This window comes from Entelurus aequoreus, linkage group LG04 (assembly GCF_033978785.1).
Source record: "Entelurus aequoreus isolate RoL-2023_Sb linkage group LG04, RoL_Eaeq_v1.1, whole genome shotgun sequence".
NCBI classification, from domain to species: domain Eukaryota; kingdom Metazoa; phylum Chordata; class Actinopteri; order Syngnathiformes; family Syngnathidae; genus Entelurus; species Entelurus aequoreus.
This window is the reverse complement of record NC_084734.1, coordinates 998,112-1,010,315: the sequence shown is the minus strand read 5'-3', so window position 1 is coordinate 1,010,315 and position 12,204 is coordinate 998,112. Positions and strand designations below refer to the sequence as shown.

The following is a 12,204-nucleotide window of genomic DNA, read 5'->3' as shown; positions in this document are numbered from 1 at the left end:
AATTTTGTTTCAACTATTAAATGAACCAAAATATGACTTATTATATCTTTGTGTAAAATATTGGACACAGTGTGTTGTAGAGCTTATGAGATGTGATGCAAGTGTAAGCCACTGTGACACTGTTGTTCATTTCTCATTTTTATTAATGTTTTTAATGATAATATCAATGAGGGATTTTTAATTTTTAATCACTGCTATTTTGAGGTTGTTATTAATGTTGATGCTGTTGTTGATAATGTTCATTTTTGTTTCACTACATTTGGATTGTTCTGTGTCATGTGTGTGTGTGTCCTGAATTGGTCTCAATTGCTCTGTTTATTGTAGTTCTTGGTGTTGCTGGGACGGGTTTGGTTTTGGAATTGTATTGCATTGTTGTGGTATTGTTGTGTATTGTTTTGTTGATTGATTAATAAATTCATAATATTTTTTTTTTAAAAAGCACTTTATATTGAGTAAACAATCTCAAAGTGCTACAGTTTACTAAAAAAAATAAAAAAATAAAAAGATAAAGATATAAAAAGAAGGGCTTTTAAGCCTTTTTTAAAAGCATCCACAGTCTGTGGTACCCTCAGGTGGTCAGGGAGAGCGTTCCATAGACTGGGAGCGGCGGAGCAGAAAGCCTACATTAAACTAGACCGTGGTGCAAAAAAGTTAAGGACCACTGCTTTATATTACATATATATATATACATATATATACACATATATATATATATATATATATATATATATATATATATATATATATATATATATATTATATATACATACATACATATATATACACATATATATATATATATATATATATATATATATATAGTGTATATACACTACCGTTCAAAAGTTTGGGGTCACCCAAACAATTTTGTGGAATAGCCTTCATTTCTAAGAACAAGAATAGACTGTCGAGTTTCAGATGAAAGTTCTCTTTTTCTGGCCATTTGGAGCGTTTAATTGACCCCACAAATGTGATGCTCCAGAAACTCAATCTGCTCAAAGGAAGGTCAGTTTTGTAGCTTCTGTAACGAGCTCAACTGTTTTCAGATGTGTGGACATGATTGCACAAGGGTTTTCTAATCATCAATTAGCCTTCTGAGCCAATGAGCAAACACATTGTACCATTAGAACACTGGAGTGATAGTTGCTGGAAATGGGCCTCTATACACCTATGTAGATATTGCACCAAAAAGCAGACATTTGCAGCTAGAATAGTCATTTACCACATTAGTAATGTATAGAGTGTATTTCTTTAAAGTTAAGACTAGTTTAAAGTTATCTTCATTGAAAATAAGGACACTTCAATGTGACCCCAAACTTTTGAACGGTAGTGTATATATATTTTTTTTTATGGGTGTTAATATTAGTTATTCTCCAGTGTTCTCAAAGGTGCCGTTTTTCCTCAAATCCTCAGTGCCATGTTTTGTTTTGTTATTGTCAATAGTGCTGCGTGCGTGTGTGTGTGTGTGTCGTGTGTTTTTTTTCTCTTCTTCTAATATTTTTTGTCTATTTTGTTCCGTGGAGCACCTTGTGTTTGCCACTTGCCGCGTATGAAAGGGGCTAATAAATAGAGTTCAAGAGAACAAACATTGTGCTGTAGTGCAAAAACAAGGTTGTGTATAGTTGGCGTACGAGAGAAAGAAAGCAGCACTATTTTAGAAGAATAAAAAACAGCAGTAGTAATGTCGAAGATGAAAGGAATGTAAAGAGAGTTGCAGTAATGAGTACTTAACACTTCAGTAGTCAGTCACAATGATTGATCCACCTGAAGAGATAGATACAAAATAGGCAACGTGAGTTGATTAAAAATATACTTCATGGCAGCAAACAGGAAGTCATGAAGAAAAACACCCAGCAAAACGTTCTCTTGAAACAAAAGACTTTAATGTGCTCTAAGAAAGAAGATGCAAATCAGTGTTGGCATGGCAACATCTCACGTCCTGTGTGGGGGCGCCCCCTGGTGGTCACTTCTCGATGAGGGAGTCCAGCTGCTCCTGCAGTGAGGCCAGCTGAAGGACACAGGAGGTGTCACTCACAACATCATCATCAACAATCCAAGAAGTGGTCTTACCTGCTCCATCTCCCGCTCCTCTTGCTGGATGATCTCATTCAAACACGCCTCGAATCGGTTCTGCCAGACATGAAACAAACATTTGTTTGAAAGGCCCTCACGCCTCCTTTGCTTGTGCTATCTTGGCTCTGACAGAAAGGCCACTTGGCATGCCAGTCAGAGACGGCTGACCTTCTCCAAGCGACCGTGACAGTAACCATCGGCGACGGCGCGGCGGGCAGACGGGAGCGCTAAATGGCACGGCCGCGTCCCGCTCCTTTCTGGAATCAGCTCGGTGGCTTTCAAAGGTCCGACACGAGCCGTTACATTCCAGCATTTAGCACGGGAAATCCTGGCAAAATAGTCTGTTCCAGGGTCAAACTGAGGCCATCATAACGCCAGACAGTTTCTTTTGACAACTTACCACTGCACTATTTTGCTTTTCTTGTACTTAGGAGCCAGGACAGAGTTGCACGTACCCAATGTCATTTATACTATCAACTTACTCTTGACTAACCATGTTGTACTGAGCAGCCAGGACGTATATTGCCATGTCATATTCCATTCATTACCAGTTTCTATGGTTATTGTCACATTTTCTTTCTTTGCCATCCCTTTTGAATATATATATATATACAATACCGTTCAAAAGTTTGGGGTCACATTAAAATGTCCTTATTTTTCAATGAAGATAACTTTAAACTAGTCTTAACTTGAAAGAAATACACTCTATACATTGCTAATGTGGTAAATGACTATTCTAGCTGCAAATGTCTGGTTTTTGGTGCAATATCTACATAGGTGTATAGAGGCCCATTTCCAGCAACTATCACTCCAGTGTTCTAATGGTACAATGTGTTTGCTCATTGGCTCAGAAGGCTAATTGATGATTAGAAAACCCTTGTGCAATCATGTTCACACATCTGAAAACACTTTAGCTCGTTACAGAAGCTACACAACTGACCTTCCTTTGAGCAGATTGAGTTTCTGGAGCATCACATTTGTGGGGCAATTAAACGCTCAAAATGGCCAGAAAAAGAGAACTTTCATCTGAAACGCGACAGTCTATTCTTGTTCTTAGAAATGAAGGCTATTCCACAAAATTGTTTGGGTGACCCCAAACTTTTGAACGGTAGTGTATATATTTGTAATTACACCGTCAAACATAGATAAAGTTAAATACAGTAATCCCTGGTTCCGAACATGACCACGATACATGAATTTCCGTGAAACGGGAATCATTAATCATAACTCAAATATTTTCATAGCTACAACATGAAAAAAACGGTTTATAAACTTCTAAATACATATAATATAAATAATATACTAGACATGAAATAACACTCTTTAGTCACATTTACACTCTTTTATGTTATATAGGAACGCTGGCTGAGGCTGAGCCAATCAGTGGCCACGATACTGAACAGCGGGCTCTGGTTGGTTTGGGCTCCTCTAGTGGCTGATTGATATTTGTACTTTATTTAGCCATGTTTATGCTTGAAAATGCTTTGTAGAACAGTAGAGTATAGTTTAAAAAACGAATAATGCGATTTAAAGAAGCCCTAATATTTGAAGTGTAATGTGTCGAGGTACGACTGTACTTCCTTGCATCCTCAGTAAGTGGAAGGTTAAAGCAGCTGTCATGCACGATGACGGCTTGAAGTTCAAGTTTTGTTTGACTTTCCAGTCAAATTTGGGTTGAACTCCAAAACTGTGCGCCTGTTGTTCAACTGGGTCTCTAACAGAGGTGGGGGGAATAATGGGTTTTTGCAATTCAATCATACAACTGATTAGTAAACGTCAATAATCAATGTATTTATTGTAAATAAAGTCATGCAGACAGTTGTAAAATGAGTCACCTCACTAAGAGATCCAACCACTTCCTTTATTTTAAGGCACTTATGTTCCAGTTTTGCATACATTTCCATTAATTTAATAAATGTGATGGGAATTAATGTAACTGCTTATTATTACAAATGCACTGTTTTTTAAAGTTGCAAGTGATAAACGCTTATTAAATTTAAAACTGCATCTAAATACATATATTAAAGATGCATTAATAATCCATTTTTAATCGAAGCGAATTGTGAGTTGCCCAAAGATTCCCACCTTTAGTCTCTCACTAGGTAAACATTATTGGCTTTCACAGCTGCGGCTGTAGGCAACCTCCAGAAGTATTTTTTTACTAACTCCACAAGTTGGCAATAGCTGCTTTTTAAGCATCAAGCAGTTTTATCTACCACTATATGCGCTTTTAAAAAGAGCAGAATTTTACAAGAATAAAATTAGCATTTTTGCATTAAAAAAAAAAAAAAAAGAGTACATAGCTTTGAAGAAAAACATGTGCAAATTCACATTGAACAAATCTAGAAAAAAAGAATGTTTCTTTCAAGAAAAAATGGTGAAACATGAAAATAAACTAGTAATTTTACAAGAGCAACTATACAAAAAAAGGAATATTAGGGCGACTAAAAAAAAAACTAAAATTGTCTGAAATTGTATTTTTATAATTTAAAGAGTGGGACTTAAATAATACAAAGGGATTATACAACCCACACAGAGTAAAAAAAATAAAAAATAAGAATTTTCCAAAAATCTAGTTTTTTTCATAGCAATCTGTTAAAATGTAATTAAAATTAAGTATTTTTTTTCAAAGGAATAAAGTAGTTATCTTTTGAGAATTAACTTAATTTTTCAAGAATATGGTCATATTTAATTGAGAAAAAAATAAAAATCTTTAAAAAGAAAAAGGTGAGATTCTATAAAAAAAAAGTAAATCATAACATCCATCCATCTTCCGCTTATCCGAGGTGGGGTCGCGGGGGCAGCAGCCTAAGCAGGGAAGCCCAGACTTCCCTCTCCCCAGCCACTTCGTCCAGCTCTTCCCGAGGCGTTCCCAGGCCAGCCGGGAGACAGTCTTCCCAACGTGTCCCGGTTCTTCCCCTTGGCCTCCTACCGGTCGGACGTGCCCTAAACACCTCCCTAGGGAGGCGTTCGGGTGGCATCCTGACCAGATGCCCGAACCACCTCATCTGGCTCCTCTCCATGTGGAGGAGCAGCTGTGTCACACTTGCGAACAGGTGACCATATGGTTACATTTTCTCATGCGCTCCAAATCATTATTAATATTAGAAAAAATATGTGTATTATTATTATTATTATCGTCAAAAAAAAGAGTAGACAGGTGATTAGATATTGAATTGAAACTAAGTAATGTTGAGTTTAGTGGCTTGTTATAGTTGTGAATGTAGAATGTACGTCTTTGTGTGTGTGCGTGTGTGTGTGTGTGTGTGTGTGTGTGTGTGTGTGTGTGTGTGTGTGTGTGCTCACTTTGAGGGCCTGATTCTCCACTTTCATGATGAGTTCCTCCTGCTGTTTCTTCCGGGCGCGCGTCTCCTGCAGCTTAGCCTTGACGCTGTTGATCTGCACCTGGTACTCCATCACTGCAAGGGGACATTTAGGTGGAGGCGAGGAGAGATGACGGTCATTTTCACATCATTTACAGTCAGGGGCCGGCTTTGCTGGCAGAGCCGCCGGGATGTCACAAATGGCACATAATGGGGACAACAAATCCATTTGAAAAAGGAGGTGAGGCGGCAGGTTCAAGCACTAAAAGGACAGCTAAATGAGGCTGCTCACACAGAGTGGCCATTAAATTACGGCCCACTACCTCACACACCTGCAGTACACTTCATAACTAACAGGCAGCTGTAAACACTGCTGCGTTTTACTGAGAGTAGAGAAGTTCATTGTTTTGTTGCCCGACACTTTGTACAAAAGCGGGTTAGGACCAAAAACGTTGCAATATGACACAAATGAATAAACATTTCAATGAGTGGCAGTCGAAATTCACAATCATACACTACTGTAAAATTCAAACTTATTTGCCTTGTAGTTAAGGGTGCAAGGATTAATTGTTTAAAACAGATGTGTCCAAACTAACCGCCGTCTTCAATTTGGCCCGCGAGTTGGCACAAGTGCAGTAAACAATTTGACTGGGAGCGGTGTATCCATATCATACGTACATTTCCAGTGGTCTGATTGCTGCCATTATGTCACTATCTGGGGTCCGACGGAAACAACTCTGCCATTATTTTCTACTTACAGGTCTTCGATCGATAGCACTCACTTATATGACCCTATCCAAACAACCTTCCCTAGTCAAGGTGCAGAAGAAAGAAAAATAACTAGTACAAAAATTCAATGAAAATGGTCACACATAACACAACCTGTATGTTAATAATAGGGATGTCCGATAATGGCCTTTTGCCGATATCCGATATTCCGATATTGTCCAACTCTTTAATTACCGATACCGATATCAACCGATACCGATACTGATATATACAGTTGTGGAATTAACACATTATTATGCCTAATTTGGACAACCAGGTATGGTGAAGATAAGGTCCTTTTTTTTTCAAATTAATAAAATAAAATAAGATAAATAAATTCAAAACATTTTCTTGAATAAAAAAGAAAGTAAAACAATATAAAAACAGTTACATAGAAACTAGTAATTAATGAAAATTAGTCAAATTAACTGTTAAAGGTTAGTACTATTAGTGGACCAGCAGCACGCACAATCATGTGTGCTTACGGACTGTATCCCTTGCAGACTGTATTGATATATATTGATATATAATGTAGGAAGCAGAATATGTCTCTGTGTCAGCAGCGAGGTCCTTCTGGGATTCCTACCATAGCATCCCTTTTCATTGAGACGGATAGTGCGAGCTGACACTGTTGTACCCTGTGTCTGCAGGTCAGCTTGAATTTGTTTGGAAGTGGATCCAGGTTCTTTATCCACAATTCTAACAATCCTTCGTTCATCAATTGTTCTCTTCCGTCCACGTCCAGGGAGGTTAGCTATAGTGCCCTTGATGACATAGCACACAGTAGACCCAGGAACATTTAGATCTCTGGAGATGGACTTGTAGCCTTGAGAGTGTCCATGCTATTCCACAATCTTGGTTCTCAAATCTTGTGAGAGTTCTTTGCTCATCTTTTCTTTTTTTCCATGCTCAGTGTGGTAGACACAACGCAACTTTTCTCCATTTTAACTGGCTGCAAGTGTGATTTCTATATTGCCAGCACATGTTACTTGCTACAGGTGAGTTTCATTACAAATTAACATGCTTAGAATACAACTATTTCTTACAATTTTGAAAAGGTGCCAAGATCTTTGTCAGGTCCATTCTTGGAGTTCTGTGTACAATAATATCAGAAATGGCTTCTTTTCTTTTTTGGGGTGGTGGTGGGGGTTGTGTTGTTCCAATGCAAACAAAAGAAATACACATAAATACCAAAGCATTTGTAATTTCAACAATTTTCTTGGAGAAGTGGTGCATTATCTGACAGAAATGCAGAGGTGTATATTTTTGGCCATGACTGTATGTATATACACAGGTAATTATATATACATATACATATATATATATATATATATATATATATATATATATATATATATATATATATATATATATATATATATATATATATATATATATATATATGTATAGATAGATAGATAGATAGATAGAGGTGGTGTTTGGGTGCTCTGTTTTGTATGACAATTTATTTTTTATTAATGCGCACCTGTTAAAAGTGCACTTTGAACATAGATGATGTGCATTTATTAATGACAAAGGATGAAGGTTATCCTCATTTTAACTATCTTCCCTAAAATACGCATTGAGGTCATGAAGTGTGTTTTATCCGATTACTCGATCAATCGAACAAACTAATCAATAGATTGCACGATTCCTAAAATATATACACTACCGTTCAAAAGTTTGGGGTCACATTGAAATGTCTTTATTTTTGAAGGAAAAGCACTGTACTTTTCAATGAAGATAACTTTAAACTAGTCTTAACTTTAAAGAAATACACTCTATACATTGCTAATGTGGTAAATGACTATTCTAGCTGCAAATGTCTGGTTTTTGGTGCAATATCTACATAGGTGTATAGAGGCCCATTTCCAGCAACTATCACTCCAGTGTTCTAATGGTACAATGTGTTTGCTCATTGGCTCAGAAGGCTAATTGATGATTAGAAAACCCTTGTGCAATCATGTTCACACATCTGAAAACAGTTTAGCTCGTTACAGAAGCTACAAAACGGACCTTCCTTTGAGCAGATTGAGTTTCTGGAGCATCACATTTGTGGGGTCAATTAAACGCTCAAAATGGCCAGAAAAAGAGAACTTTCATCTGAAACTCGACAGTCTATTCTTGTTCTTAGAAATGAAGGCTCGAACACAAAATTGTTTGGGTGACCCCAACTTTAAAATTAAAATACAACTTTTTTTCTTTATTCTCGCATTAGTACAACTTATTTTTTAAAAAATAGAATTACAAAATCAATAAAAAATGTATAATACATATTTATTAGCCTTGTAAAATTGTTGACTTTTTCCCCCTCATATTACAAATATTTTTCTGAAAAAATGTAACAATTTTCCTTGCAATAACACAATTGAAGTCGTACGATGATCACTTTATTAGCAAAGATAAATTATTATTAGTCACCTTGAGACCCACTCCCTAAAACCAAATAACCATGTTGGAAATTGAGGGGTAATAATGGACTCAGACTTGAACTTTAACAGCCACATTAAGTCAATAACATCAGCAGCGTTTTACCACCTGAAAAACATTGCCAAAATGAGATGAATAACGTCTAAATCAGACTTAGAAAGACTTATCCATGCCCCAGTCTCCAGCAGGTTAGACTACTGTAATGGCCTTCTCACTGGGCTCTCTAAAGCAGCTGAAGTACATAATGCGGAGAATGCTGCTGCTCAAGTCCTGACGAGAACCAGGAAATAGGACAATTTTAGTCCAGCGCTTAGGTCACTGCACTGGCTTCCTGTTGCTCAGAGAATAGACTTTAAAACAGATCTCCTCGTGTACAAGTCTTGTCATGGTCTTGAGCCAAAGTACATCTCTGACATGTTAGAACCACATGAACTATCTCCAGCTCAAAGAAGGTCAGGGAGCGGTCTCCTGCTGGCGCCTTGAGTCAGTGTTTCAGTTTTATGCTCCTAAAATCTGAAATAGTCTTCCTGGAGATGTGAGACAGGCCTCAAAGTTGGAAATGTTCAAATCCAAGCTGAAAACACTTGTATTTAATTGTGCATATGACAACTAAAAGTATATTATCTACAGTGTTTGATTGATTTTAATTCATTATGATTGTTTTCATGATGTTTGTATTTTCCGATTTTAATTTGAATTATGATTTTATATCTTTATTTTTGCCTTCTTTTAATTTACTGTAAAGCACTTTGAATTGTCTTGTGTACGAATTGTGCTCATAAATAACATTGCTTTGCCTTTGCCTTGCCTATTATTGTACAATGGCAGCTTTGTTATGGAACAATTACTAGTTGATTTTTATTGAAAAATTACCTCCTAATTCTCATTTCCTCCAGTACAACTGTATTCCTGTAGACCTACTATTTTATCCACATACAATTATGTCATTTTGTTCTATTATTTTTGAAAATGTCCCTTTTTTTTACCCTAATACACCCTCCTGTCATCTCCTCTTCTAGTGACTTTGCTTCCAAATAAAGCATTGCTAGGTCATCAATGCATTACGATCATCCATCCATCCATTTCCTACCGCTTGTCCCTTTAATACTAAGCAATTCAACATCTTGCAGGATGCTTGTTTAGATGAGCTGACTTACAGCTGCTGTGTGATTGCAACACCTGTCAAGTGCTGCTTCTCTGCAGGTCTCCTGCACTTCATTTAGGCCAAAGTCAGCCTGCACATTCCAGGGTGATGTCTGACCTAGAAAACTGGGCTTTGATTTCAAAGACCAGACACCTGCCTGGGGTTTTAGTGTGTGTGTGAGGTCAAGCTGTGCTCTCCAACACGAAAAACCTCCTCTCTTACCTATCTGGTTGTTTCTGTCCAATTCGTGCTGCGCAGGATCGGACTCGTCCAGCTTGTCTTGGGCCAGATCGTCTTCCGTGTCCATGATATTTAGGTCCTCGTCCTCGTGGCGGTCAGCTTCGTCCTCCTCGTCCTCGCTGGAGCTGCTGATGTCGTTGAAGATCTCCCTCAGCTCGTCACGTTGGGCTGTAAAGAGTTATCATCCGTGACTGGGATTGTATACCAACGGTTAATAATAACCTTGATTGCCAAGGTTATTATTTACTTGCGTATTCAAATGCTTCCATGACTTTATAAGGCAAGCTAATAAAAACCTAATCTGTTGGGCTGTCTTAACAACTACACTAGCAATCCTATCACGGTTAGTGCTAAGTGGCTCTTTATTGGGTGTGTGCATCACTTACTGGAGGATCCGTGACCCATCTTGTGCCCTGAGGTGCCTGGTGATGAGTCCAGGTTGCCCAGAGAGCCGTGCTGGTCTGCGTCCTTTAAGTCCTCCTCCGCTATTATTTCCCACCCTGAGCATTACGAGTCAAGTCAAGTCAAGGCATAAGAAAATTGGAAAACACCTCAAATGTTCTCTTTCAAGAAGAAAAAATCCTCAAAGACTCCATCGGGGGTCGGCAACACACGACTCTAGAGCCGCATTGGCGCTGCCGTAGTGGCTCCCCGGTGCATTTTCAAAAATGGGAAAAATATGTTTGTTTGAATATGGTTTGTGTAGGAGGACAAACATGACACAAACCTTCCTAATTGCTAGAAATACCACTGTTTGACAGTATTTGGCAAGCACCGTTTTGTCCTACTATTTTCGGCGATCCTTGAACTCACCGTAGTTTGTGTACATGTGCAACTTTCTCCGACGCTGCCACAGAAAGACGTGTTTTATGCCACTCCTTCTTTGTCTCATTTTGTCCACCAAACGTTTTATGCTGTGCGTGAATGCACAAAGGTGAGCTTTGTTGATGTTATTGACTTGTTGGGAGTCTTAACCAGGCATATTTGGTCACTGCATGACTGCAAGCTAATCGATGCTAACATGCTAAGTAGGACAGCTGTATGTACATATTGCATCATCATGCCTCATTTGTAGGTATATTGGAGCTTTATCTATGTCCTCTGTGTATTTCATTTATAATTGCATGTCTCATCATCATCATGTATTACCAAGTCTGCCATGAGTAGAACACACAAGCCTTTTGTAGCCGGAAGTAGGAACACACAATAGTTGCCCTAAGTCTGTTGCTATCGGAACGGAAATCAATGCGCTGAGGAAATAAGTTTCGGTCTTGCTTAAAATTACCAAAATACGGTAAATATTGTACATATTACATATTGTTATGAAGGTGTCTGTTACTACATGATATATATACTTGCAGTGTGTATATTGTACATATTACATATTGTTATGAAGGTGTCTGTTACTACATTATATATATACTTGCAGTGTGTATATTGTACATATTACATATTGTTATGAAGGTGTCTGTTACTACATTATATATATACTTGCAGTGTGTATATTGTGCATATTACATATTGTTATGAAGGTGTCTGTTACTACATTATATATATACTTGCAGTGTGTATATTGTACATATTACATATTGTTATGAAAGTGTCTGTTACTACATGATATATATACTTGCAGTGTGTATATTGTACATATTACATATTGTTATGAAGGTGTCTGTTACTACATTATATATATACTTGCAGTGTGTATATTGTGCATATTACATATTGTTATGAAGGTGTCTGTTACTACATTATATATATACTTGCAGTGTGTATATTGTACATATTACATATTGTTATGAAGGTGTCTGTAACTACATTATATATATACTTGCAGTGTGTATATTGTACATATTACATATTGTTATGAAAGTGTCTGTTACTACATGATATATATACTTGCAGTGTGTATATTGTGCATATTACATATTGTTATGAAGGTGTCTGTTACTACATTATATATATACTTGCAGTGTGTATATTGTACATATTACATATTGTTATGAAGGTGTCTGTAACTACATTATATATATACTTGCAGTGTGTATATTGTACATATTACATATTGTTATGAAAGTGTCTGTTACTACATGATATACATACTTGCAGTGTGTATATTGTACATATTACATATTGTTATGAAGGTGTCTGTTACTACATTATATATATACTTGCAGTGTGTATATTGTACATATTACATATTGTTATGAAGGTGTCTGTAACTAC

At 37.2% G+C, this 12,204-nt stretch overlaps 1 protein-coding gene across 1 annotated transcript in view; it reads right to left on the bottom strand.

The window, feature by feature from the left end:
- Positions 1-1,867: 1,867 nt before the first annotated feature.
- The window catches only part of taf7 (TAF7 RNA polymerase II, TATA box binding protein (TBP)-associated factor), a 139,207-nt gene continuing 128,870 nt past the window's right edge, over positions 1,868-12,204 (bottom strand). Inside the window, exons 8-12 of the mRNA XM_062043966.1 lie at positions 10,365-10,478; positions 9,961-10,146; positions 5,380-5,492; positions 2,071-2,130; positions 1,868-2,008 (exon numbers count right to left, since the gene is read on the bottom strand). Coding sequence (XP_061899950.1) covers positions 1,964-2,008; positions 2,071-2,130; positions 5,380-5,492; positions 9,961-10,146; positions 10,365-10,478 — 518 coding nt within the window. The 3' untranslated portion in view covers positions 1,868-1,963. The remainder of the gene's footprint in view (positions 2,009-2,070; positions 2,131-5,379; positions 5,493-9,960; positions 10,147-10,364; positions 10,479-12,204) is intronic.